Source organism: Zalophus californianus, chromosome 14, assembly GCF_009762305.2.
Source record: "Zalophus californianus isolate mZalCal1 chromosome 14, mZalCal1.pri.v2, whole genome shotgun sequence".
Lineage (NCBI taxonomy): Eukaryota > Metazoa > Chordata > Mammalia > Carnivora > Otariidae > Zalophus > Zalophus californianus.
Window position 1 is genome coordinate 22,073,192 of NC_045608.1, and position 27,837 is coordinate 22,101,028.

Genomic DNA, 27,837 nt, shown 5'->3' on the forward strand with positions numbered 1-27,837 from the left:
CTAAATTTTTTTTAAGATTTTATTTATTTGAAGAAGTTATTTATTTGAGAAGCAGGCTTCTCCCTCTCCCACTCCCCCTGCTTGTGTTCCCTCTCTTGCTGTCTCTCTCTGTGTGTCAAATAAATAAATAAAATCTTTAATTAAAAAAAAGAAAAGAAAAAAATCAGAGAATAAACCTTGATAGAAGTTACCTTAAAAGGCTGATTTTTCATCTATAATCATAAAAGTGCACCTTTTAAAGCCATTTTTGTGTGTTGATTTAAATCACAAGACATTGACAAAAGAAAGTGGAATGACATAGAAAAAGGAAAAGGATAAAAGTTTAAAAGTGTTCACAAATAGGGGGCACCTAAGTGGCAGTTGGTTAAGTGGCGGACTCTTGGTTTCAGTTCACATGGTGATCTCAGAGTCGTGGGATCAAGCCCCAGGTCAGGAGTGTGCTTAAGACTTCTATCACTCTCCCTCTGCCCCTCCCCGCTGTTCTCACTTGCTCTTTCTGAAATAATCTTTTTTTTAAGTGTTCAGAAATATAAGAAGAATATAAAATAAGTAGATCCAAAAAAGGAAGGAATGGAGATACTTAATTTGAAAATTAAGCTATTTATCAGGCTCATTGCATCAATACAGACTTTAAAAGAAAAAGGAAATGAGAAAGAGAAGACACATGCCAAGTCTTGCTAGAATAATTTACTAATTTGTACCTTTAATAAAAATGTCACAGTCAAAGCTATTATCTACCAAACACATACTATGAACAAGTAACATATTATCTGACTCTTAAGTAGCCTTACAAGATAAGTATTATTATTCCATTTATCTTAACCCTAGAGAGGTTAAGAAATTTACCAAAAGCCATACTGTCATTAACAAAAGAGAAGGAATTTGAACCTGTGTCTGTCCTTTGATAACAGCATTCTAACTCCCAAATGATGTCATATAACAATTTTTTAAAACAGACTTTGTTAATCTACAATAATTATAGTTACAAAAGAACTTCTTCAGGGAATTACAAAATACTAAACAATTCATGAGGCAGCAGCAACACTGGAAATTCCACTGAATGAGGACAAAAATACCCACCAGAGTTAAAGTATAAATTAATATGACTATGACATTAATAAGGCAGTAAGGATATTTTTTAAATCTCTAGCAAATATCCATCAACTTTTGTTAACATAACACAAAGCCAAGAACGGGATCAAATGCTTTTGCGATTCAATAAAAAAATATCTCAAACATTTCAGCACATCTTAAGAAATATTTTCTAAAATAGACTGGGGGTTAGACGGTGAATAGGCATACTGAAAACAAAGTATGTACAAAGCAAAGATAATTCAAGTCTTAAACTATTCAAGGAAACATAGATAATTAAAATGATGTATTAGAAAAAATAAGTTTCTCTGATTAAATACCATCTGAAAACAAGCAGTCATTAACAGGGAATAATAAAATTAATTATTTTAAGTTGGAAGAAAGAAACCATCTCCATCTGAAACATCTGTGCAAAAAGAAGATGTCAAAACCTATACAAATGACTAAAATGTATCCTATCAAGGAACTAAGTGAAAAAAAAAATTCAAATTCCAAACATACAGGAAAAGAATTAAACTTGAACATGGACAGCAGTTTCCAAGCATTAAAAAGGGAAGCCATTCACTAGTGTACCAGCTCAATGAGGCCCTTCTACACTTCGCTGATGTACAGACTATTAAAATATTAATAACTGCAAATTCAATAAAATGTTACATTAAAATAAGAAATCAGCACACAAGAATCTGTGAAAGTAAATGAAATTTCTACCTTTGGCCATTTGGGATTGAGAAGTCGAGCTTTGATTGCATCATCCAGTGCCTTGTCATACTGCTGGATTTTCATATAGGCTGCAGATCTATTGCTGTATAAGATGCAGTTCTGAGGGTCAACAGCCAAGGCTTCATTGTACAGAACAATAGCTGTGTGAAAATCTCCATCATGACAGGCCTGGTTACTCTGACGAACCTTCTCAACAAATTCAGCTTTGCTCAACAATGGTCCATCAGGACTTCTCCGACCAAGAGTCTTAGCACCAAAGAGAGGAATCTACAAACAAAGAAACTTTGTCAGATAATCCAGAGGGTTTCCTTCTCTGAACTTGAAGAGAACAGGAAAATTCTTCATGCTCTGCTTTACACAGAAAACTTTTGTATCCTGAAAGACAATAAACTTTCCAAGAAGCAGCCAACATATTACCTTGAAAATATATATATATGTTTTTATATATACATATGGTTATAAACATATATAATTACATTTTTTTGATTGAGAAAGTGAATGAATGAATACAAAAGAAAACTCAGGCTTTTTTCCTTGGCGATTTACAGTTAATACTAAGGGAGGGCAACTGGCTGGCTCACTCAGTAGAGCATGAGACTCTTGATCTCAGGGTCCTAAGTTCGAGCCCCATGTTGGGTGTAGAGATTACATACATACACACAAAAAGTTGTATTAAGGGAAAGAATACAAATATAAGCCAAAGAGAAAATATGATCTCAACCATATTGACAGCTGCACTTAAAAAATGAAAGAAACAGGATCAAAATATTAACTATGCTGTTATCTCTGAATATAAAATTATGGGTTATTTTTATTTTGTTAAAATTTTCTCTTATCCAAATGTTATGTAATGACCATAAGTTTTAAACTTTTTTTAAATTAAAGATTTCATTTATTTGAGAGAGAGTGAGCGAGCATGAGAGCTAGAGAGAGAGAGCAAGTTTGCGCACTAGCAGGGGGGAGGGGTAGAGAGAGAGAGGGAGAAGCAGACTCCCCACTGAGCAGGGAGCCTGATGCGGGATTTGATCCCAACACTCTGGGATCATGACACGAGCTGAAGGCAGACACTTAACTGACTGAGTCACCCAGGTGCCCAAGTTTTAAATTGAAAAAAATAAAAACAAAACTTTTAAAACATAAATTTTAGGAGCACCTGGGTGGCTCAGTCAGGTAAGCATCTGACTCTTGATCTCAGCTCAGGTCTTAATCTCAGGGTGGTGAGTTCAAGCCCTGCATTGGGTTCTGCATTGGCCGCGGAGCCTACTTAAAAAAAAAAAAAAAAGCATAAATTTTAATGTATCAATGAATCTTTTTAGACTGGCAGATTTGGTAATTAGGCCATTACCATGGAATTTCAAAGACAAACACCAGTTTTTGGAAATCAAAAAGAAAAAAAACCTGCTGTAAACTGTATCTTGGTGATTTAAGACCTGTTTTTTGTTTTTTCCAAATCATTAAGTTTTCTATGACTTAATAATAGTGACCTTAAAACCAAAGGGAGTGAATGAATCAAACATTACTCATTTTTAAACAGGAAAGTCATGAACTGCATCAGAGTCCCAAGAGAAGAAACTTTAGGCAGCAGTATCCAGACAGACAGTTCACAATTCTAATGAGGCTCGTCCTGAGTAAAATTAAAACAAAAAGTGTAAAAGTGTAATTTGCTTCCCCATGTCTTTCTTTAAGACTAAGTCCAATCCCTCCATTCAAAAGAGGGCAGATCTGATAGGTAACACACCAATACTTAGAAAAATAACTGACTCCCATAGAGACATTTGCTTTAAAAAGGACAAATTCCACAGAAAGAAGAAAGGCAGAGCTGATCTCCTACATAGGCAGCCACTGTTTTTCCTCTGTTTACAGGGATGCCATGTCCTAGATTTCCAGGACAGTTTGAAACATTAAAATATCCTAGAAATTTCAAATATCAGGGTCCAGTTTTTTTTTTATTATTATTCATTTAAGAGAAAGAGCACAAGCAAGGGGAGCAGCAGCAGAGGGAGAGGGAAAAGCAGACTCCCTGCTGAGCAGGGAGCCCAATGCAGGGCTCAATCCCAGGACCCGATTCCAGGACCCAGAGATCATGACCCAAGCCAAAGGCAGATGCCCACCCATCTGAGTCACCCAGGTGCCCCTCCATGTCCAGTTATATCCCTCAACTCCCTGATACTACAAGTGGCTAACTAAGAAAGTATTCTGGTTAGTTTGTTGTTGTTGTTTTAAACTATGATCATGAAACATACTGCTTGAAAATGAATGGACTAATGTAACATTTAGCAAATAACAAAGATTTTCCTAAAGAGTCTTGATTTTTTATTATTTTATCTACATAATCAAACCAATGTATGAGATACTGACAATGTATAAAACTGATTTCATTTTGGAAAACATACACATCATGACTCCAAATAAGGGCAGTACTAGCCATAAGTTATGAAAGCCAACCTTGTATTTGAAAACTGAAGAGTATGACATAAAAATACAAATAACACCCTTTAAAGTAAAATGGTTAGGTTCAAATGTAGCCTAAAGGTGAAAACGACATGTTCCTACTATTACAGCATTTCCTACTTGTCAGAGTAATAATTTTGGTTCATTGCCAATATAGATAAGAATCAGATTAACAAAAGAAGGGTTCTGGGGTGCCTGGGTGTCTCAGTCCGTTAAGCATTTGACTTCAGCACAGGTCATGATTTCAGGGTCCTGGGACGGAGCCCCGGTCAGGCTCCATGCTCAGCAGGGAGTCTGATTCTCCCTTTCCCTCTGCCCTTCCCTTATCCACCCCCTATTACTGCTCTCTTAAAATGAATAAATGAATGAATGAATGAATGAATAGATAGATAGTAAATAAATAAATAGTTCTGCATTTTATTACCTCCATATACAGTAACATTTCCCAAAATATGTTCCTCTAAGAACTCTTAGGTCCTCAGAATACTTGGATGAACAAAGATAAATGAGATTCTGCTTTAGTGGAAGAGCTCTCAGAGCTTTTATTTTGTACACTGTGAATCTGAGAGGGGAGAAACCATACATACAAGATCAAAGGACCTTTTTGGTAGAGTATCTTGACAGACAAGAAACTGCTTAAAACTCTGATATGAACTGGGGCGCCTAGCTGGCTCAGTCAGCAGAGCACGAAACTCTCCATCTCAGGGTCACAAATTTAAGCCCCGAGTTGGGGATAGAGATTACTTTAAAAAACAAAAAAGGAGGGGTGCCTGGGTGGCTCAGTCAAGTAAGAATCTGCCTTCGGCTCAGGTCATGATCCCAGGGTACTGGGATCGAGCCCCATGCCAGGCTCCCTGCTCAGTAGGGGTCTGCTAATCCTTCTTCTCTGTTCATTCTCTTTCTCTCTCAAATAAATAAATAAAATCTTTAAAAAACCTCTGATGTAAACTATTCAATAAAGCCTCTAGGAGCAAAGTAAAACGCCATGGAAAAGTGCAAGTGCAGAAAGATTATAAATACCAGAGAATTCTAACATCATCCTCACCACCAAGTGTCCATAAATTTAAAACAAAGGGGCACTCTAATACGTGTCCAGAAGCTTCTAATTTGTCAAAATATTCCTGTTCCTACTACGCTAGCTACAATGTGCTCCTCAGGAGGCTAATAAATAGCATTTTGTGTAGTTAAAAAAAGGAATATAATTTACCTAGTCCCTCTTTATCCTCTCAGCTACTGATAAAATCTGCATGACAGAGAGAAAAAAAGACTATTGCATGTATTTTTCAGATTATGTATATATATTATATATTTATATATATATTTAAAAATATTTTTTTCAGATTTTATATATATATGCACATACACATATAGTACTTGGAAAAACTGGCCATATTAAATTCAGAAACAAATGGACTGAATAGTACTACTTATGAATATTTTTTAAAATAAAATGAAACTTTAAATCACTATCTACTTAAACTGCTGATGATATTCTTTCATTCCTAATATATTTCACTTATTTACAGTTTATCGATGTCAACATATATTAACATCACGGATATTTTTCTCTGACCTCTGACAAACTCATCTTGAAAGTCGTGACAATAGAGATGAAATAGGCTCAAAACATACAGATGAAAATAGGCGCAAACATAGAGGAAATAGGCTCAAAATATTCAGCCACATACACTTATCAAACCATAATTGTTCCAGACCAGTTATAATTTTAATTTTTTTATTGTAATGTTAATCACCATATATTACATCATTAGTTTTTGATGTAGTATTCCATGATTCATTGTTTCTACATAACACCCAGTGCTCCACGCTCTTTAGAGACGCTGCCCTCTTTAATACCCATCACCAGGCTAACCCATCCCCCCAACCCCCTCCCCTCTAGAACCCTCAGTTTGTTTTTCAGAGTCCATCGTCTCTCATGGTTCGTGTCCCCCTCTGACTTACTCCTCTTCATTCTTCCCCTCCTGCTATCTTCTTTTTTTTTTCTTAACATATGTTGCATTATTTGTTTCAGAAGTACAAATCTGTCATTCAACAGTATTGCACAATTCATAGCGCTCACGATAGCACATACCCTCCCCAATGTCTATCACCCACCCACCCCATCCCTCCCACCCCCCACCACTCCAGCAACACTCAGTTTGTTTCCTGAGATTAAGAATTCTTCATATCAGTGAGGTCATATGATACAGGTCTTTCTCTGATTGACTTATTTCACTCAGCATAACACCCTCCAGTTCCATCCACGTCGTTGCAAATGCCAAGATCTCATTCCTTTTGACGGCTGCATAATATTCCATTGTGTATATATACCACTCTTCCTTATCCATTCATCTGTCGATGGACATCTTGGCTCTTTCCACAGTTTGGCTATTGTGGACATTGCTGCTATAAACATTGGGGTGCACGTACCCCTTCGGATCCCTACATTTGTGTCTTTGGGGTAAATACCCAGTAGTGCAATTGCTGGATCGTATGGTAGCTCTATTTTCAACTGTTTGAGGAACCTCCATACTGTTTTCCAGAGTGGTTGCACCAGCTTGCATTCCCACCAACAGTGGAGGAGGGTTCCCCTTTCTCCACATCCCCGCCAACATCTGTCATTTCCTGACTTGTTAATTTTAGCCATTCTGACTGGTGTGAGGTGGTATCTCATTAAGGTTTTAATTTGGATTTCCCTGATGCCGAGCGATGTTGAGCACGTTTTCGTGTGTCTGTTGGCCGTTTGGATGTCTTCTTTGGAAAAATGTCTGTTCATGTCTTCTGCCCATTTCTTGATTGGATTATTTGTTCTTTGGGTGTTGAGTTTGATAAGTTCTTTCCAGATTTTGGACACCGGCCCTTTATCTGATATGTCATTTGCAAATATTTTCTCCCATTCTGTCGGTTGTCTTTTGGTTTTGTGGACTGTTTCTTTTGCTGTGCAAAAGCTTTTTATCTTGATGAAAATCCCAATAGTTCATTTTTGTCCTTGCTTCCCTTGCCTTTGGCGATGTTTCTAGGAAGAAGTTGCTGCGGCTGAGGTCGAAGAGGGTGCTACCTGTGTTCTCCTTTAGGATTTTGATGGACTCCTGTCTCACGTTTAGGTCTTTCAACCATTTGGAGTCTATTTTTGTGTGTGGTGTAAGGAAATGGTCCAGTTTCATTCTTCTGCATGAGGCTATCCAATTTTCCCAACACCATTTGTTGAAGAGACTGTCTTTTTTCCATTGGACATTCTTTCCTGCTTTGTCAAAGATAAGTTGACCATAGAGTTGAGGGTCCATTTCTGGGCTCTCGATTCTGTTCCATTGATCTATGTGTGTTTTTGTTGTCCCAGTACCATACTGTCTTGATGATGGCAGCTTTGTAATAGAGCTGGAAGTCCGGAATTGTGATGCCGCCAGCTTTGCTTTTCTTTTTCAAGATTCCTCTGGCTATTCGGGGTCTCTTCTGGTTCCATACAAATTTTAGGATTATTTGTTCCATTTCTTTGAAAAAAGTGGATAGTATTTTGATGGGGATTGCACTGAATGTGTAGATTGCTCTAGGTAGCATTGACATCTTCACAATGTTGGTTCTCCCAATCCGTGAGCATGGAATGTTTTTCCATTACTTTGTGTCTTCTTCAATTTCTTTCATGAGTATTTTATAGTTTTCTGAGTACAGATCCTTTGTCTCTTTGGTTAGATTTATTCCTAGGTATCTTATGGTTTTGGGTGCAATTGTAAATGGGATCGACTCCTTGATTTGTCTCTCTTCTGTTTTGTTGTTGGTGTATAGGAATGCCACTGATTTCTGTGCATTGATTTTATATCATGCTACTTTACTGAAATCCTGTATGAGTTCTAGCAGTTTTGGGGTGGAGTCTTTTGGGGTTTCCACATACAGTATCATATCATCTGCAAAGAGTGAGAGTTTGACTTCCTCTTTGCCGATTTGGATGCCTTTGATTTCTTTTTGTTGTCTGATTGCCGTGGCTAGGACTTCTAATACTATGTTGAATAGCAGGGGTGATAGTGGACATCCCTGCCGCGTTCCTGACCTTAGGCGAAAAGCTCTCAGCTTTTCCCCATTGAGAATGATATTCGCTGTAGGTTTTTCATAGATGGCTTTTATGATATTGAGGTATGTACCCTCTATCCCTATACTCTGAAGAGTTTTGATCAAGAAAGGATGCTGTACTTTGTCAAATGCTTTTTCTGCATCTATTGAGAGGATCATATGACTCTTGTTCTTTCTTTTGTCAATGTATTGTATCACGTTGATTGATTTGCGGATGTTGAACCATCCTTGCAGCCCAGGGATAAATCCCACTTGATCGTGGTGAATAATCCTTTTAATGTACTGTTGGATCCTATTGGCTAGTATTTTGGTGGGAATTTTTGCATCCGTGTTCATCAAGGATATTGGCCTGTAATTCTCCTTTTTGATGGGGTCTTTGGTTTTGGGATCAAGGTAATGCTGGCCTCATAAAATGAGTTTGGAAGTTTTCCTTCCATTTCTATTTTCTGGAACAGTTTCAGGAGAATAGGTATTAATTCTTCTTTAAATGTCTGATAGAATTCCCCTGGGAAGCCATCTGGCCCTGGGCTTTTGTTTGTTGGGAGATTTTTGATGACTGCTTCAATTTCCTTAGTGGCTATAGGTCTGTTCAGGTTTTCTATTTCTTCCTGGTTCAGTTTTGGTAGTTGATACATCTCTAGGAATGCACCCATTTCTTCCAGGTTATCTAATTTGCTGGCATAGAGTTGCTCATAACATGTTCTTATAATTCTTTGTATGTCTTTGGTGTTGGTTGTGATCTCTCCTCTTTCATTCATGATTTTGTTGATTTGGGTCATTTCTCTTTTCTTTTTGATCAGTCTGGCCAAGGGTTTATCAATCTTGTTAATTCCTTCAAAGAACCAGCTCCTAGTTTCGTTGATCTGTTCTAGTGTTCTTTTGGTTTCTATTTCATTGATTTCTGCTCTGATCTTTATTATTTCTCTTCTCCTGCTGGGTTTAGGCTTTATTTGCTGTTCTTTCTCCAGCTCCTTTAGGTGTAGGGTTAGGTTCTGTATTTGAGACCTTTCTTGTTTCTTGAGAAAGGCTTGTATTGCTATATACTTTCCTCTCAGGACTGTCTTTGCTATATCCCAAAGATTTTGAACAGTTGTGTTTTCATTTTCATTGGTTTCCATGAATTTTTTTAATTCTTCTTTAATTTCCTGGTTGACCCATTCATTCTTTAGTAGGATGCTCTTTAGCCTCCATGTATTTGATTTCTTTCCGACTTTCCTCTTGTGATTGAGTTCTAGTTTCAAAGCACTGTGGTCTGAAAATATGCAGGGAATGATCCCAATCTTTTGGTACCGGTTGAGACCTGATTTGTGACCTAGGATGTGATCAATTCTGGAGAATGTTCCGTGGGCACTAGAGAAGAATGTGTATTCCGTTGCTTTGGGATGGAATGTTCTGAATATGTCTGTGAAGTCCATTTGGTCCAGTGTGTCATTTAAAGTCTTTATTTCCTTGTTGATCTTTTGCTTAGATGATCTGTCCATTTCAGTCAGGGGGGTGTTAAAGTCCCCCACTATTATTGTATTGTTGTCAATGTGTTTCTTCGCTTTGTTATTAATTGCCTTATATAATTGGCTGCTCCCATGTTAGGGCCATAGATATTTACAACTGTTAGATCTTCTTGTTGGATAGACCCTTTAAGTAGGATATAGTGTCCTTCCTCATCTCTTATTACAGTCTTTGTTTTAAAATCTAATTTGTCTGATATAAGGATTGCCACCCCAGCTTTCCTTTGGTGTCCATTAGCATGGTAAATGGTTTTCCACCCCCTCACTTTCAATCTGGGGGTGTCTTTGGGTCTAAAATGAGTCTCTTGCAGACAGCATATGGATGGGTCTTGTTTTTTAATCCAATCTGATACCCTGTGTCTTTTGATTGGGGCATTCAGCCCATTTACATTCAGGGTAACTATTGAAAGGTATGAATTTAGTGCCATTGTATTGCCTGTAAGGTGATTGTTACTGTATATTGTCTGTGTTCCTTTCTGATCTATGCTGCTTTTAGGCTCTCTCTTTGCTTAGAGGACCCCTTTCAATATTTCTTGGAGGGCTGGTTTCGTGTTTGCACATTCCTTTAGTTTTTGTTTGTTCTGGAAGCTTTTGATCTCTCCTTCTATTTTCAATGACAGCCTAGCTGGATATAGTATTCTTGGCTGCATATATTTCTCGTTTAGTGCTCTGAAGATATCTTGCCAGTCCTTTCTGGCCTGCCAGGTCTCTGTGGATAGGTCTGTTGCCAATCTATTTTTTCTACCATTGTAGGTTACATATCTCTTCTCCCAAGCTGCTTTCAGGATTTTCTCTTTGTCTCTGAGACTCGTAAGTTTTAGTATTAGATGTTGGGGTGTTGACCTATTTTTATTGATTTTGAGAGGGGTTCTCTGTGCCTCCTGGATGTTCATGCCTGTTTCCTTCCTCACATTAGGGAAGTTCTCTGCTATTATTTGCTCCAATATACCTTCTACCCCTCTCTCTCTTTCTTCTTCTTCTGGGATCCCAATTACTCTAATGTTGTTTTGTCTTATCGTAGCGCTTATCTCTCGAATTCTACCCTCGTGATCCTGTAGTTGTTTCTCTTTTTCTCAGCCTCTTTATTTTCCATCATTTGGTCTTCTATATCGCTGATTCTCTCTTCTGCCTCATTTATCCTAGCAGTTAGTGCCCCCATTTTTTATTGCACTTCATCAATAGCCTTTTTGATTTCGACTTGGTTAGATTTTAGTTCTTTTATTTCTCCAGAAAGGGTTTCTCTAATAACTTCCACTTTCAAGCCCAGCTACTATCTTTCAAGTCATGATTCTGAACTCTAGGTCCGACATCACACTAATGTCCATATTGAGTAGGTCCCTGGCTGACGGTACTACCTCTTGTTCTTTTTGCTGAGGTGATTTTTTTCGTCTTGTCATTTTGTCCAGAGGAGAACAGATGAATGAGAGAACGAAATGCTAACAGGTTAACAATGTCCCCAGCAAATATACTCTATACAAATCAGAAAAGACCTGAAACCAGGGGGGAAAAAAGGGAAAGAAAGAAAGAAGAAAGAGAAAAAAAAAAAAAGAAAAAAAAAGATAAAAAAACAGAACAAGGGCGCCTGGGTGGCTCAGTTGGTTAGGCGACTGCCTTCGGCTCAGGTCATGATCCTGGAGTCCCGGGATCGAGTCCCACATCGGGCTTCCTGCTCAGCGGGGAGTCTGTTTCTCTCTCTGACCCTCTTCCTTCTTCCCTCTTGTGCTTTCTATCTCTCATTCTCTCTCTCTCTCTCAAATAAAATCTTTAAAAAAATAACACACATAAAAATTATTTAAAAAAAAAGAACAATACAAAAAAAGCAGAATATGATCAAATATGATCAGGCTGGTGCATAGATCAGTGCCACACACTAGATTTTGGGCATATTTTGGTCTTTTAGAAAAAAGTGCCTCCTAAAATTTTAAAGGAAGAAAGACATATATGTACAAAATAAGGGTTGATACAATGAAGGGATGGAAGATGACTATAAAGATGAAAATTATAAAAGATTTTATAAAAGGAATTGATAAGTTGTTTGAAAAAAGAAAGAAGAAGATTTTTAAAAAAAAAGAAAAGAAAAAAGGGAGAGAATGTGATCAGGCAGGAGACTAGAACAAAGCCATACACTAGTGATTTAGGGTATATTTTGATCTGTTAGAAGAAACTGTATCTCAAAATTTTAAAGAGAGAACAACTTATATACATATATGCCAAAAATAAGGGTAACTACTATGAAAGGATAAAATATGACTCTAAAAATGAAAAATAAAAAATGTTTTTTTAAAAAAGGGATTGATAAGATGGTTGAAAAAGGGAAAAAAATTTTTTAAAAAAACTTAAAAAAATTAACTTTGATGAACTAATGAATCACGGTAAAAAAAAAAAAAGCCATGAATTCTATGTGCAGTATTCCCCTAGCGCTGGAGTTCTCCCGTTCTCCTTGATCGGTAAACTTGGTCTTGGCTTGCTGGCTGTTCATGCTGATCTTCTGGGGGAGGGGCCTGTTGCCGTGGTTCCCAAATGTCTTTGCTGGAGGCTGAAATGCCCCATCCTTGTCGGTCTGGGCTAAGCAAGCTGCTCAGGTTTGCTCTCAGAAGCTTTTGTTCCCTGCAAGCTCTTGGTACAGCTTTGGAGGACCAGGGCGAAAATGGTGCCCTCCCAATCACCACCCGGAGGAGCTGAGAACTCGGGGCCCCGCTCCTCAGTGAGCCCCCAGAGAAAAGCAGTCACTCCCGTCTCCCCGGTCTCTGGCCGCACTCCATGCTCACCCGGCCTGTGACCGAGCGTTTGTATCTCTGGCACCCAACCCCGTGTGGTCTCCAAATCCAGCAGATCCCTGCGGTGCATTCCCGCACTGCTCCTCCCGGGGGGAGAAAGGGGAGTCTCCCCAGCTCTGTCGCTTGTTGGGTTCCTGCTGGAGGAGCAGTGGCCCGACTGGGCCGCGGATCACGGTTTATGGCAACCCCGAGCTGAGAGCCTGCGCCTCGGCTCTGTCTCTGCAGCCGGCTTCCCCACTCTGATACCTGGGAGCTCTGCCGCACTCAGGCACCCCCGGTCTTTCTGTGACCCCAAGGGTCCTGAGACCACACTGTCCCGGGAGGATTCCACCCCCCGCTTAGCCACTGCAGCGACGTCCCTCAGCGGAGCCAACTTCTAAAAGGTCCAATTTTGTGCTCCATGGCTCTATCACTTGCCAGCAGCGGCTGACGGAGGCCCCCTCCCCCGCCGTCTATCCTCCCGAATATCGCCTCGGATTCACTTCTCCGCACGTCCTACCTTCCAGTAAATGGTCGCTTCTCTGTTCAGAGAGTTGTTGCTACTCTCCTCTTCAATCTCCTGTTGAGTTCGTAGGTGTTCAGAATGGTTTGATCCCTATTCAGCTGAATCCCTGAGACCAGACAAAATCTAGGTCTCCTACTCCTCCACCACCTTGCTCCGCCCCCCCCAGTTATAAATTTTGATTACTCAAATGAGAGAAAAAATACTTATCATCCTTTATATAAAAAAATATAGGTGAATCAAAGAATTAAATGTTTAAATTAAATAATAAAATTACTAAAATGAAACACATAAGAATTTTTCATCATATAAGCTGAGGAAGGCCTTTTTTTTTTTTAAAGATTTTATTTATTTGACAGAGAAAGACACAGCAAGAGAGGGAACACAAGCAGGGGGAGTGGGAGAGGGAGAAGCAGGCTTCCCGCAGAGCAAGGAGTCTGATGCGGGACTCGAGCCCAGGACCCTGGGATCATGACACAAGCTGAAGGCAGACGCTTAACGACTGAGCCACCAAGGCGCCCCAGAGGAAGGCCTTTCTAAATACAACACAAAACCTAAAGACATAACAAAAATAAATTTGACAACATAAAAAATTTAAATATCTACATGGAAAAAAAAAGATTTAAAAAAAAGAAAAAGATGAGTGACAAATCAATTTTAAAAAACTTCGCAACACATAATAAAAGGCTAATTTTCTTACTATATAATGTACAAATAAGAAAAAAACAATCCAATGGACACAGGACAATGAACAAAGAATATGCACAGACAGATCATGAAAAAGGAAATCCATATGGCCTTTAAGCACATTTTTTAATGTGTGACTTCAGTTATTTTTTTCTTTAAAGTAAACTCTATGCCCAACATGGGGTTTGAACTCACAACCCTGAGAGCAAGAGTTGCATGCTCTACAAACTGAGCCAGCCAGGTGCCCTATGACTTCAGTTATTTTAAAAGAAAATTAATCCTCAAGATATTATTTTTCTTCTCTCATTCTAATGGGGAAAAAAGTTATCAGTACACTTTCATAGTAAGGGGATAAGGAAAAAGCTACATTCATACATTGCTGATGGAACTAGAAACTGGTAGTTCTTCATAGAAAAACGAAGGAACAGCTAGAAAATATAAAAGGTACATATTCTCTGAATTCTAGAAATTTTTCCACTTCAGGTAAATTATCCTTTACCTATGCAAACAAATGTATCCAGATACATTTACCTATGTAAACAAAGTCTCATATACAAAAATATTCATAACATCATCATTTGTATTAGCATGAGATTAGAAATAACCTAAATGCCAGACAACAGGAAAACAGATAAATTAATTTTCATAGATCAATATAATTGCTACTACAAATCCCGCCAAAAGGATGAAACAGATTTTATATACTGATATGGAAAGATAGAAAAAATAAAGTTGTAGAAGAGATACAGAATATGTTATCTTCCACAAAAAAAAGGGGGAAGGAAGTAATGCATACATGGACACACACTTACATGCTTAATTATACATGGGTTAATTATGCCAGAAAAATATATAAACCAGTAGAATAACTGCCTCAAAAGAGAGTTGTTTGAAGACTGGAAGGTAAGAGTAGGAAAGTAACTAATATTTCCATTTTGTGCTGTCTGATACTTTATATGTATATACTCCTTATATTTTTTTAAATATGAAAAAAAAATTCCAAAAACAGAGCATAGCTTACTTTTATGTATCAGGGCACACATATATAGTTGTAGAATCTGTTTACTTTTCTTTTTAAGATTTTATTTATTTATTTGCAGAGAGAGGGAGAGAGCACACAAGCAGGGGGAGCGGCAGGCAGAGGGAGAAGCAGGCTCCCCACTGAGCAAGGAGCCCGATGAGGGAATCAATCCCAAGACCCAGGGATCATGACCTGAGACAAAGACATTTGCTTAACAGAATGAGCCATCTAGGTGTCGCGAATCTGTTCACTTTCTAAGTGTGTCTGTCTGAAGAGACAAAAGGGAGATAAAAACCCAGCCCTTGTACCCTGGACCAGAGCTGCATAGTCTAGAGGAAGGGGAATACCACTTTCTAAACATTTTTTTTTTTAATTTGAGAGGGAGTAGACAACACAAGCAGAGTGAGGGGCAGAGGAAGAAGCAGTTTCCTTGCTGAGCAGGGAGCCTGACGTGGGCCTCGACCCAGGGACTCCTGGACTCCAGGATCATGACCTGAGCCAAAGGCAGACAGATGCTTAACCAACTGAGCCACCCAGCGGCCCTGGGGCTACCACTTTCTAAGTCTTACAAAGTCGCTCTCTATTCACCAAGCTATTCTTATACCTAGAGAGTAGGACCATTTTTGAATTTACACAAAGGTCCCATATAGATAAGCAAAGGGTACACATTAGTTGTGTATTTTAAAAGCAAAATAGATAATGGGGTGCCTGGGTGGCTCAATCAGTTGAACATCTGACTCTTGATTTTGGCTCAGGTTGTGATCTTCTGGGTCATGAGATCAAGCCCTACACTGGGCTCTGAGCTCCACTCAGACTCTGTTTGAGATTCTCTCCCTCTGCGCCTTCCTCTGCTCAGGCTACCTCTCTCTCGCTCCCAAATAAATAAATGAAATCTTAATAAAAATAAAAAATAAAAACAAAACAGATAAGACAATATTTCACTGGAAAACTGACTACATAATAAAGAATTCAGTATGCATTCCAAAACTAAACTATATAATACCTCAAATTAACAACTTTGTAGATGGGTTTATAAGATGTGACATAACAAATGGTGGGATTAATAAACTGGAGGAAAAGTCCATAGAAAATACCCAAAATGAAATATACCAAAAAGAAAGGGTTGAGGGGAGAAAGGAGGTGCATAAGAGACAATAAGAGGGGCGCCTGGGTGGCTCAGATGGTTAAGCGTCTGTCTTCAGCTCGGGTCATGATCCCAGGGTCTTGGGATTGAGTCCCACATCGGGCTCCCTGCTCAGCGGGGAGTCTGCTTCTCCCTCTCCCTCTGCCTCTCCCCCTGCTTGTTCTCTCTCTGTCTCTCTCGCAAATGAATAAATAAAATCTTTAAAAAAAAAAAGAGAGAGAGAGACAATAAGAGGAGGAGAAGCAAGATGGCAGAGTAGGAGACCTAAATTTTGTCTGGTGCCAGGAATTCAGCTAGGTAGGTATCAAAGAATTCTGAACACCTACAAACTCAACAGGAGATTGGAGAAAAGAACAGCAGCAACTCTCTGAACAGAAACACAACCACTTTCTGGAAGGTAGGACGTGCAGAGAAGTGAATCCCAGGCGATATTCAGGAAGACAAACGGCGTGGGCGGGGAGCCTCCCTCGGCCGCTACCGGAAAGTGATAGAGCAGGGAGCACAAAATTGGAACTTTTAAAAGTCAGCTCCGCTGAGGGATGTCACTCCAGAAGCTAAGCGGGGGGGGGGGGGGGGGGGGGATGGAACCCTCACTGGGACAATGTGGTCTCAGGATCCTTGGGATCACAGAAAGACTGGGGGTGCCTGAGTGCAGTAGAGCTCCCAGGTACCGGAGCTGGGAAGCCAGCTGCAGAGATGGAGCCAAAGATCGGGCTCTCAGCTTGGGGTTGCCATAAACCGTGATCCGCGGCACAGTCGGGCCACTGCTCCCCCAGCAGGGACCCAACAAGCGGCAAATCTGGGGAGACTCCCCTTCCTCCCCAGGGAGGAGCGGCACAGAAGCGCACCGCAGGGATCCGCTGGGTATGGAGACTCCAGACACGGTCGGGGGCTAGAGATAGAAACGCGGTCACAGGCCGGGTGAGCATGGAGTGCAGCCGGAGGCGGGGGAGACAGGAGTGATGGACTGCTTTTCTCTGCGGGCGCACTGAGGAGTGGGGCCCTGAGCTCTTGGCTCCTCCCCGGCAGAGATTGGGAGGCCGCCATTTTCACTCTCATCCTCCAAAGCTGTACGGAAACCTTGCAGGGAACAAAAGCTCCTGAGAGCAAACCTGAGCAGATTACTTAGCCTGACCCGCAAGGGCAGGGCAGTTCTACATCGGCAAAGACATTTGGGAACCACAGCAACAGGCCCCTCCTCCAGAAGATCAGCAAGAACAGCCAGCCAAGACCAAGTTTACAGATCAATGAGAACAGCAGAACTCCAGCACTAGGGAATACAGCACATAGAATTCTTGGCTTTTTTTTCCCATGACTCTTTAGTCTTTCAAAGTTAATTATTTAAAATTTCTTTATTTTTTCATTTTCTATTTTTTCTTGAATTTTTCTTTTTCCCTTTTTCAACCAACATCTTATCAATCCCTTTTTTTAAAGATTTTATTTATTTGAGAGAGAGAGAGAGAGAGAGAGCATGAGAGGGGGGAGGGTCAGAGGGAGAAGCAGACTCCCTGCAGAGCAGGAAGCCTGATGCAGTATTCGATCCTGGGACTCCAGGACGATGACCTGAGCCGAAGGCAGTTGCCTAACCAACTGAGCCATCCAGGTGCCCCATCAATCCCTTTTTTAAAAATATTTCTTATTTTTTCATTTTTAGAGTCATATTCTATCCCTTCATTGTAGTTAACCTTACTTTTTGTATATATATAAGTTGTTCTTGCTTTAAAATTTGGGGATTCATTTTCTTCTAACAGACCTAAATATACCCTAAATTTCTAGGGTATGGCATTGTTCTAGTCTCCTGCCTGATCACAATCTCTCTCCCCTCTTTTTATTTTTCGTTCTTTAAATTTTCTTTTTTATTCAACCAACTTATCAATTCCTTTTATAAAATCTTTTATAATTTTCATCTGTACATTCATATTCCATCCCTTCATTGTATTTACCCTTATTTTTGTACATACATCAGTTTTTCTTTCTTTAAAATTTTGGGAGGCAGTTTCTTCTAACAGACCAAAATACGCCCAAAATCTAGTGTGTGGCACTGATGTATTCACGAGCCTGATCATATTTGATCATATTCTTTTCTTTTTTTCTTTCTTTCCCTTTATTTTTCCCCCAGTTTCAGGTCTCTCCTGATCTGTTTAGTGTATATTTTCCTGGAGTCGTTGTTACCCTGTTACCATTTTGTTCTCTCATTCATCTATTCTCCTCCGGACAAAATGACAGGACGGAAAAACTCACCTCAAAAAAAAGAACAAGAGGCAGTACCAACTGCCAGGGACCTAATCAATACGGACATTAGTGAGATGTCGGAACTAGACTTAAGAATGACAATTATAAAGATACTACCTGGGCTTAAAAAAAGCATGGAAGATACTAGAGAAACCCCTTCTGGAGAATTAAAAGAACTAAAATCTAACCAAGTCAGTATCAAAAAGGCTATTAATGAGGTGCAATAAAAAATGGAGGCTCTAACTGCTAAAATAAATGAGGCAGAAGAGAGAATTAGTGATAGAGAAGACCAAATGATGGAGAATAAAGAAGCTGAGAAAAAGAGAGATAAACAACTACTGGATCATGAGGGCAGAATTTGAGAGATAAGTGATATCATAAGATGAAACAATATTAGAATAATTGGGATCCCAGAAGAAGAAGAAAGAGAGAGAGGGGCAGAAGGTATATTGGAGCAAATTATAGCAAAGAATTTCCCAAACTTGGGGAAAAAAAGAGACATCAAAGTCCAGGAGGCACAGAGAACCCCCCTCAAAATCAATAAAAATAGGTCAACACCCGACATCTAATAGTAAAACTTACAAGTCTCAGAGACAAAGAGAAAATCCTGAAAGCAGCTCAGGATAACAGATCGGTAACCTACAACTGTAGAAACATTAGATTGGCATCAGACCTATCCAGAGACCTAGCAGGCCAGAAAGGACTAGCACGATATCTTCAGAGCACCAAACGAGAAAAATACACAGCCAAGAATACTATATTCACCTAGGCTGTCACTGAAAATAGAAGGAGAGATAAAAAGCTTCCAGGACAAACAAAAACTAAAAGAATTTGAGAACACCAAACCAGCCCTACAAGAAATATTGAAAGGGGTCCTCTAAGCAAAGAGACAGCCTAAAAGTAACATAGACCAGAAAGGAATAGAGACAATATACAGTAACAGTCACCTTACAGGCAGTACAATGGCACTAAATTCATATCTTTCCAATACTTACCCTGAATATAAATGCGCTAAATCCCCCAATCAAAAGACACAGGGTATCAGATTGGATAAAAAAACAAGACCCATTGATATGCTGCCAGCAAGAGACTCATTTTAGACCCAAAGACACCTCGAGATTGAAAGTGACTGGGTGGAAAACCATTTACCATGCTAATGGACATCAAAAGAAAGCTGGGGTAGCAATCCTTATAGCAGACAAATTGGATGTTAAAACAAAGAATATAATAAAAGAGGAAGGACACTATATCACACTTAAAGGGTCTATCCAACAAGATCTAACAACTATAAATATCTATGCTCCTAACATGGGAGCAGCCACTTATATAAACCAATTAATAACAAAATCAAAGAAACACATCAACAACAATACAATAATCGTAGGGGACTTTAACACCCCCCTGACTGAAATGGACAGATCATCTAAGCAAAAGATCAACAAGGAAATAAAGACTTTAAATGACACAGTGGACCAAATGGATGTCACAGATACATTCAGGACATTCCATCCCAAAGCAACGGAATACACATTCTTCTCTAGTGCCCACGGAACATTCTCCAGAATTGATCACATCCTAGGTCACAAATCAGGTCTCAACCGGTACCAAAAGATTGGGATCATTCCCTGCATATTTTCAGACCACAGTGCTTTGAAACTAGAACTCAATCACAAGAGGAAAGTTGGAAAGAACTCAAATACATGGAGGCTAAAGAGCATCCTACTAAAGAATGAATGGGTCAACCAGGAAATTAAAGAAGAATTAAAAACATTCATGGAAACCAATGAAAATGAAAACACAACTGTTCAAAATCTTTGGGATGCAGCAAAGGTGATCCTAAGAGGAAAGTATATAGCAATACAAGCCTTTCTCAAGAAACAAAAAAGGGTCTCAAATACACAACCTAACCCTACACCTAAAGGAGCTGGAGAAAGAAGAGCAAATAAAGCCTACATCCCGCAGGAGAAGACACATAATAAAGATCAGAGCAGAAATCAATGAAATAGAAACCAAAAGAGCAGTAGAACAGATCAACGAAACTAGGAGCTGGTTCTTTGAAGGAATTAATAAAATTGATAAACCCCTGGCCAGACTTATCAAAAAGAAAAGAGAAATGACCCAAATTAATAAAATCATGAACAAAAGAGGAGAGATCACAACCAACACCAAAGAAATACAAAAAATTATAAGAACATATTATGAGCAACTCTATGCCAGCAAATTAGATAATCTGGAAGAAATGGATGCATTCTTAGAGATGTATCAACTACCAAAACTGAACCAGGAAGAAATTAAAAACCTGAACAGACCCATAACCACTAAGGAAATTGAAGCAGTCATCAAAAATCTCCCAACTAACAGGAGTCCAGGGCCAGATGGCTTCACAGGGGAATTCTACCAAACATTTAAAGAAGAATTAATACCTATTCTTCTGAAAATGTTCCAAAAAATAGAAATGGAAGGAAAACTTCCAAACTCATTTTATGAGGCCACCATTACCTTGATCCCAAAACCAGACACAGACCCATCAAAAAGGAAAACTACAGACCAATATCCCTCATAAACATGGATGCAAAAATTCTCACCAAAATACTAGCCAATAGAATCCAACAGTACATTAAAAGGATTATTCACCACGACCAAATGGGATTTATTCCTGGATTGCAAGTGTGGTTCAACATCAGCAAATCAATCAATGTGATACAATACATTAATAAAAGAAAGAACAAGAACCATATGATCCTCTCAATAGATGCAGAAAAAGCATTTGACGAAATACAGCATCCGTTCTTGATTAAAACTCTTCAGAGTATAGGGATAGAGGGTACATACCTCGATATCGGAAAAGCCATCTATGAAAAATCCACAGTGAATGTCATACTCAGTGGGAAAAACTGAGAGCTTTTCCCCTATGGTCAGGAACATGGCATGGATGTCCACTACACCACTGCTATTAAACATAGTACTAGAAGTCCTAGCCACAGCAATCAGACAACAAAAAGAAATAAAAGGCATCCGAATCAGCAAAGAAGTCAAACTCTCACTTTTTGCAGATGATATGATACTTTATGTGGAAACCCCAAAAGACTCCACCCCAAAACTGCTAGAACTCATACAGGAATTCAGTAAAGTTGCAGGATAAAAATCAATGCACGGAAATCAGTTGCATTTCTATACACCAACAACAAGACAGAAGAAAAAGAAATTAAGGAGTTGATCCCATTTACAACTGCACCCAAAACCATAAGATACCTAGGAATAAATCTAACCAAAGAGGCAAAGCATCTGTACTCAGAAAACTATAGAATACTCACAAAAGAAATTGAGGAAGACACAAAGAAATGGAAAAACGTTCCATGCTCATGGACTGGAAGAACAAATATTGTAAAGATGTCAATGCTACCTAGGGCAATCTACACATTTAATGCAATCTCTATCAAAATACCATCCACTTGGGGCTCCTGGGTGGCTCAGTCAGTTAAGCGTCTGCCTTTGGCTCACGTCATGATCCCAGGGTCCTGGGATCAAGCCCCACATCGGGCTCCCCGCTCAGTGGGAAGCCTGCTTCTCCCTCTCCCTCTGCCTGCTGCTCTGCCTATTTGTCCTCTCTCTCTCTTTCTCTCCCTGTGTCAAATAAATAAATAAATAAATAATCTTTAATGGAACAAATAATCCCAAAATTTGTATGGAAAATGAAAAGTCCCCGAATAGCCAGAGGAATGTTGAAAAAGAAAAGCAAAGGCAGTGGCATCACAATTCTGGACTTCAAACTCTATTACAAAGCTATAATCATCAAGACAGTATGGTACTGGCACAAAAACAGACACATAGATCACTGGAACAGAATAGAGAGCCCAGAAATGCACCCACAACTCTATGGCCAACTAATTTAGACAAGGCAGGAAAGAATGTCCAATGGAAAAAAGACAGACTCTTCAACAAATGGTGTTGGGAAAATTGGACAGCTTCATGCAGAAGAAAGAAACTGTCCCATTTCCTTACACCACACAAAAATAGACTAAAAATGAATGAAAGACCTAAATGTGAGACAGGAATCCATCAAAATCCTACAGGAGAACACAGGCAGCAACCTCTTCGACCTCAGCCACAGCAACTTCTTCCTAGAAACATCGCCAAAGGCAAGGGAAGCATGGGCAAAAATGAACTATTGGGACTTCATCAAGATAAAAAGCTCTTGCACAGCAAAGGAAACACTTAACAAAACCAAAAGACAAGTGACAGAATGGGAGAAGCTATCTGCAAATGACATATCAGATAAAGGGCTGGTATCCAAAATCTATAAAGAACTTCCCAAACTCAACACCCAAAGAACAAATAATCCAATCAAGAAATGGGCAGAGACATGAACGGACATTTTTCGAAAGAAGACATCCAAATAGCCAACAGACACATGAAAAACTGCTCAGCGTCACTCAGCATCAGGGAAATCAAAATCAAAACCTCATTGAGATACCACCTCACACTAGTCAGAATGGCTAAAATTAGCAAGTCAGGAAACAGATGGCGAGGATGCGGAAAAAGGGGAACCCTCCTACACTGCTGGGAATGCAAGCTGGTGCAGCCACTCTGGAAAACAGTATGGAGGTTCCTCAAAAAGTTGAAAATAGAGCTACTCTATGACCCAGCAATTGCCCTACTGGGTATTACCCCAAAGATACAAATGTAATGATCCGAAGGGGTACATGCACCCCGATGTTTATAGCAGCAATGTCCACAATAGCCAAACTATGGAAAGAGCCTAGATGTCCAACCACAGATGAACGGATAAAGAAGATGTGGTATATACATACAATGGAATATTATGCAGCCATCAAAAAATGAAATCTTGCCATCTGCAATGGAACTAGAGGGTATTATGCTAAGGGAAATAAGTCAATCAGAGAAAGACAAGTATCATATGATCTCACTGATATGAGGAATTCTTAATCTCAGGAAACAAATTGAGTGTTGCTGGAGTGGTGGGGGGTGGGAGGGATGGGGTGGCTGGGTGATGGACATTGGGGAGGGTATGTGCTATGGTGAGTGCTGTGAATTGTGTAAGACTGATGAATCACAGACCTGTACCTCTGAAACAAATAATACTTTATATGTTAAAAAAGGAAAAAAAAGATAGTAGGAAGGGAAAAATGAAGGGGAGGGAAATTGGAGGGGGAGACGAACCATGAGAGACTAAGGACTCTGAGAAACAAACTGAGGGTTTTAGACGGGAGGGGCGTGGGGGGATGGGTTAGCCTGGTGATGGGTATTAAGGAGGGCACATATTGAATGGAGCACTGGGTGTTATACCCAAACAATGAATCATGGAACACTACATCAAAAACTAATGACGTACTGTACGGTGACTAATATGATAAAATAAAATTTAAAAAAAAATTTTTAAAAAGAGACACAATAAGAATCATGCCCAAGTAGTCTAGCACACTTATAATTGAAATCCCAGAAGAAAGAGAAGGAAGTAGAAGCAGTATTTGAATACCTCATGACCACGAATTTTCTAAATCTGATGAAAGACATCAACTCATAGAATATTGAACCAATTGCTTTAAGAACTTCATCCAAAAAAAAAAAAAAAAAGGACTTCATCCAACCCCACAATATTACAAAGAAAACTAGACCTACATATCACAAACTCCTAAAAAACAAAAACAAAGAGACGGGGGGTGGCGGGGGAAGACACATTATCTACAAAGCTTCAAGCTTAATAGAAATGATAGAGATGATAGAGCAGCTAACCAAAATTCTATACCCAGAGAAAATATTATTCGAAAACAAAGTTGAAACAGGAACCAGCATACATTGCTGGTAGAATTTTAAATGGTAAAGCTCTTGTGGCAAACAGGTTTGGCACACCCTCAAAAGTTAAACACAATTACCATATGACCCAGCAATTCCACTCCTAAGCATCTACCCAAATGAAGTGAAAATGTGTGTCCACACAACTTGTACACAAATGTTTATAGCAGCATTATTTATAAAAGCCATAAAGTGGAAACAACCCAAATGTCCATCAACTGATGAATGAATACACAAAATGTGACACAGCCATAAAATGGAACAAGAAAAAGGAATAATATACTCATATACATAAGAATATGGATGAGGGCCACCTGGATGGCTCAGTTGGTTAAGCATCTTCCTTCGGCTCAGGTCATGATCCCAGTGTCCTGGGATCGAGTCCCATATCGGGCTCCCTGCTCGGCTGGGAGCCTGCTTCTCCCTCTGCCTGCCGCTCCCCCCTGCTCGTGCACGCTCTCTCTCTCTCTGACAAATAAATAAAATCTTTAAAAAAAAAAAAAGAAGAACATGGATGAATCTTTGAACACTATTTTAAGGGAAAGAAGCCAGACACAAAAGGCCACATCTTATATGATTTCATTTATGTTAAATGTCCATGAAAGGCACACCCACTGAGATAGAAAGCAAATTAGTGGTTGCCACAGGGTTAGAGGTAGAGGAAAATGGGTGACCCAGTGAGTATGGGGCTTTTTTTGAAGGTGATGGAAATGTTCTGGAATTAATGGAGATGGCTGTGAATATAATAAAAAAACACTGAATTATACACTTTTAAATAGTGAATTTTATGGTATGTTAATTATATCTCAATTTTTAAAAAGGTAAAATAAATACTTGTACAAACAAACCAAAACTGAGGGAATTCATCAACAACAAGCCTACACTAAAAGAATTACTAAAAGAAATATTGAAGGAAAAAGATCTTAGAAACATGGAAATGTAGTAAGAAAGGAAAAATTATTATAACAAAATGACTTGTGAAGTTTAATGTATATAAAACAGAAAATATAGGAGATAATAAATAGAGATCTGTTAGCAAACATGTTTTATGTAATACTGAGAAACTCACCATGAGAAAGCATGCATTTCTAGAAATTATAAAAAGTATAAGTTTGCCAATCCACAGAATGCTAATATAAGAGACAGTTCATAATTGTTTACTTCTCTATTTTCATTAAAAGTTTGGGGCTTTTTAGGATTTTAAATTTCAACATATGCAATTAAAGTCATTAAGCTTTGGAGAAAAGGAAACTTTTTTTTTCTTTAAGATTTTATTTATTTCAGAGAGAAAGTGAGTGAGCACAAGTAGGGGGAGGGGCAAGGGGAGAGGGGAAGCAGACTCCCTGCTGAGCAAGGAGCCCAATGCAAGGCTCGATCCCAGGACCCCAAGATCATGACCTAAGCCAAAGGCAGATGCTTAACCAATTGAGCCACCGAGGCACCCCAAAATGGAATCTTCAGAAAAGAATTTTATGCATGGTCATGACTGGCTAAGATTAGAATAAATTTCATTAAGCAAATGAGCTTCAATACCAAAAGTAAGTAGCTGCAAGGGCGCCTGGGTGGCTCACTCTCTCCCACTCCCCCTGCTTGTGTTCCCTCTCTCACTGTCTCTCTCACTGTCAAATAAATTAAATCTTAAAAAAAAAATGAGTAGCTGCAAAATTAGAATTTGGGTTTCTCTCTGTTAAAAGGACAAAGTTTTCTTGGACTACTGGTCTGCTCTTTTTTTTTTTTTTTAAGATTTTATTTATTTATTTAATTGACAGAGAGAGAGAGAGAGAGAGAGAGACAGCAAGAGAGGGAACACAAGTAGGGGGAGTGGGAGAGGGAGAAGCAGGCTTCCCGCGGAGCAGAGAGCCCAGTGTGGGGCTCGATCCTGGGATCATGACCCGAGCTGAAGGCAGTCGCTTAACCAACTAAGCCACCCAGGCGCCCCTGGTCCGCTCTTGATAAGAGAGTATGAAAGGTTTTTCTTTAACATAATCTTCCTAGAAAACAAAGATTCTGTGTTTTGGCAAAATAATTTCCTCTGTTGACTTTATCAGGTATCTGATTACTTAAGAAAGCTGAATCTTCTCTACTAAAAGAGCTAAGGGTTTTTTTTTGGTTTTTGGTTGGTTAGTTTTTTTACAATGATTTAACTTTCTATATTTGCCTGCAAAATCTTATATTATCACTATGGTTAAATGGATAACTGGGTGTTGTTTCACAATAACCTATTTCACCAAGTATTTTAGGAGCTTTGATATTTTTGACAAACTTCTTCCAAATCTAATCCTAAATGAAGTCATTTTAACTTTGTGATTTTTCAGAGGTTCTCTGGAACATCTCAAAAGATTTATTCTCTCTCCTTCTAAAAACGGAAATGTTAGAGGTGCCTGGGTGGCTCAGTCGGTTAAGCGTCCGTCACTTGATTTCAGCTTAGGTCATGATCTCAGGGTGGTGAGATCGGGCCCCACATGGGGCTCTGCACTCAGTGCAGAGTCCGCTTGTCCCTCTCCCTCTACTCCTCCTCCCTACTCTCTCGCTCTCAAATAAATTAATTAAATCTTTAAGAAGGGAAATGTTAAAAGGGCTATTTGATGTTATATTACATGGGAAGCATTATCAAATAATAAGTAATTCTATACCTTCTTTATGTTGTTATTTGTATACATATACCTTATAAGTGTGCTAGAAAATGTATGAAATTCTTAGAAATCTGGTATATAATGTTATCAGTCATGATTCCAGTTATTTTTAAATGTTGTATGTCACAGAAATAACCAACTTTCCTTTTCGATTCCCTTATAATGAACTCTCATCAGATCTTTAACAATGGGCACTTTAAATCTTTATCATTTAGAGAGTAATTGTTTTACTCAGATGTTTTTGCAAAAGTGTTTCCTCTTCAATATTCATGGAAAGAACTTTCACAAGTACAGGTTTATGACTGTTTTAAGATCACAAAACTGAACTGGATTCAGGCAAAACAAGTATTATCTACATGGGACTGAATTAACTAAGGAGGAATATTATAATTTTTTATGACTTTTTGTCTGGAACATCACTGTTCAGGTTTTTTTTTTTTTTCCAGATTCTTAAGCTACCTATGACTCACAATTGTAAACAAAGATAAAAGATTTACTTTTTCTCTCTAATCCCTCCAGAATTCAGAAACTCTTGAGTATTCTTTTCATAGCAATATAGTTCTTTACATAAATTCAATAAAAGTCTGTTCTCCATATAACAGGACACAACTGGAAATACTGCCAAGGCTTTGACTGGAATAGCACGGCAGGTAAAATCTGATGGTGAGTCCTTGGCTTGGTTTCCTGGCCTCAGAAGCTTTTAAGAGTCCAACCTGAGATAAAAAGTTTCAGGAAAACAGCCTTTTTTTTTTTTTTTTTTAAGATTTTATTTATTTATTTGACACAGAGAGAGAGCACACAAGAGCAGGAATACAAGCAGGGGGAGTGGAAGAGGGAGAAGCAGGCTTCCTGCCGAGCAGGGAGCGCAATATGGGACTCGATCCCAGGACCCTGGGATCATGACCCGAGCCGAAGGCAGACGCTTAACGACTGAGCCACCCAGGCACCCAGGAAAACAGCCTTAAAAAGAGCTTATATGGTCCATTACTCTTCCTGCTCTACTTATGTAAATAATCAGGCCATGTGCGATGCAAACAAATTAGTTTTACTGTGATTATCTTCTGTAAAAAAAAAAAAAAAATGGGGGTAATTGTACAGAGAAAAATTATGTTTGTGTACCTTTGTCTATATTAGCCTCTAATCCTGTCAACTGCCTTTGAGGTTTTGTTATATACCTGTAACTGGACTAGATCCTGA

The 27,837-nt window shown here is 39.0% G+C and overlaps 1 protein-coding gene across 3 annotated transcripts in view; it reads right to left on the reverse strand.

The window, feature by feature from the left end:
* Positions 1-27,837, reverse strand: part of TTC28 (tetratricopeptide repeat domain 28) — a 659,289-nt gene that overhangs the window by 609,894 nt on the left and 21,558 nt on the right. For all 3 annotated transcript variants that reach the window (XM_027575252.2, XM_027575251.2, XM_027575253.2), the window contains one exon: positions 1,801-2,079. In XM_027575252.2, the coding sequence (XP_027431053.1) occupies positions 1,801-2,079 (279 nt within the window). The remainder of the gene's footprint in view (positions 1-1,800; positions 2,080-27,837) is intronic.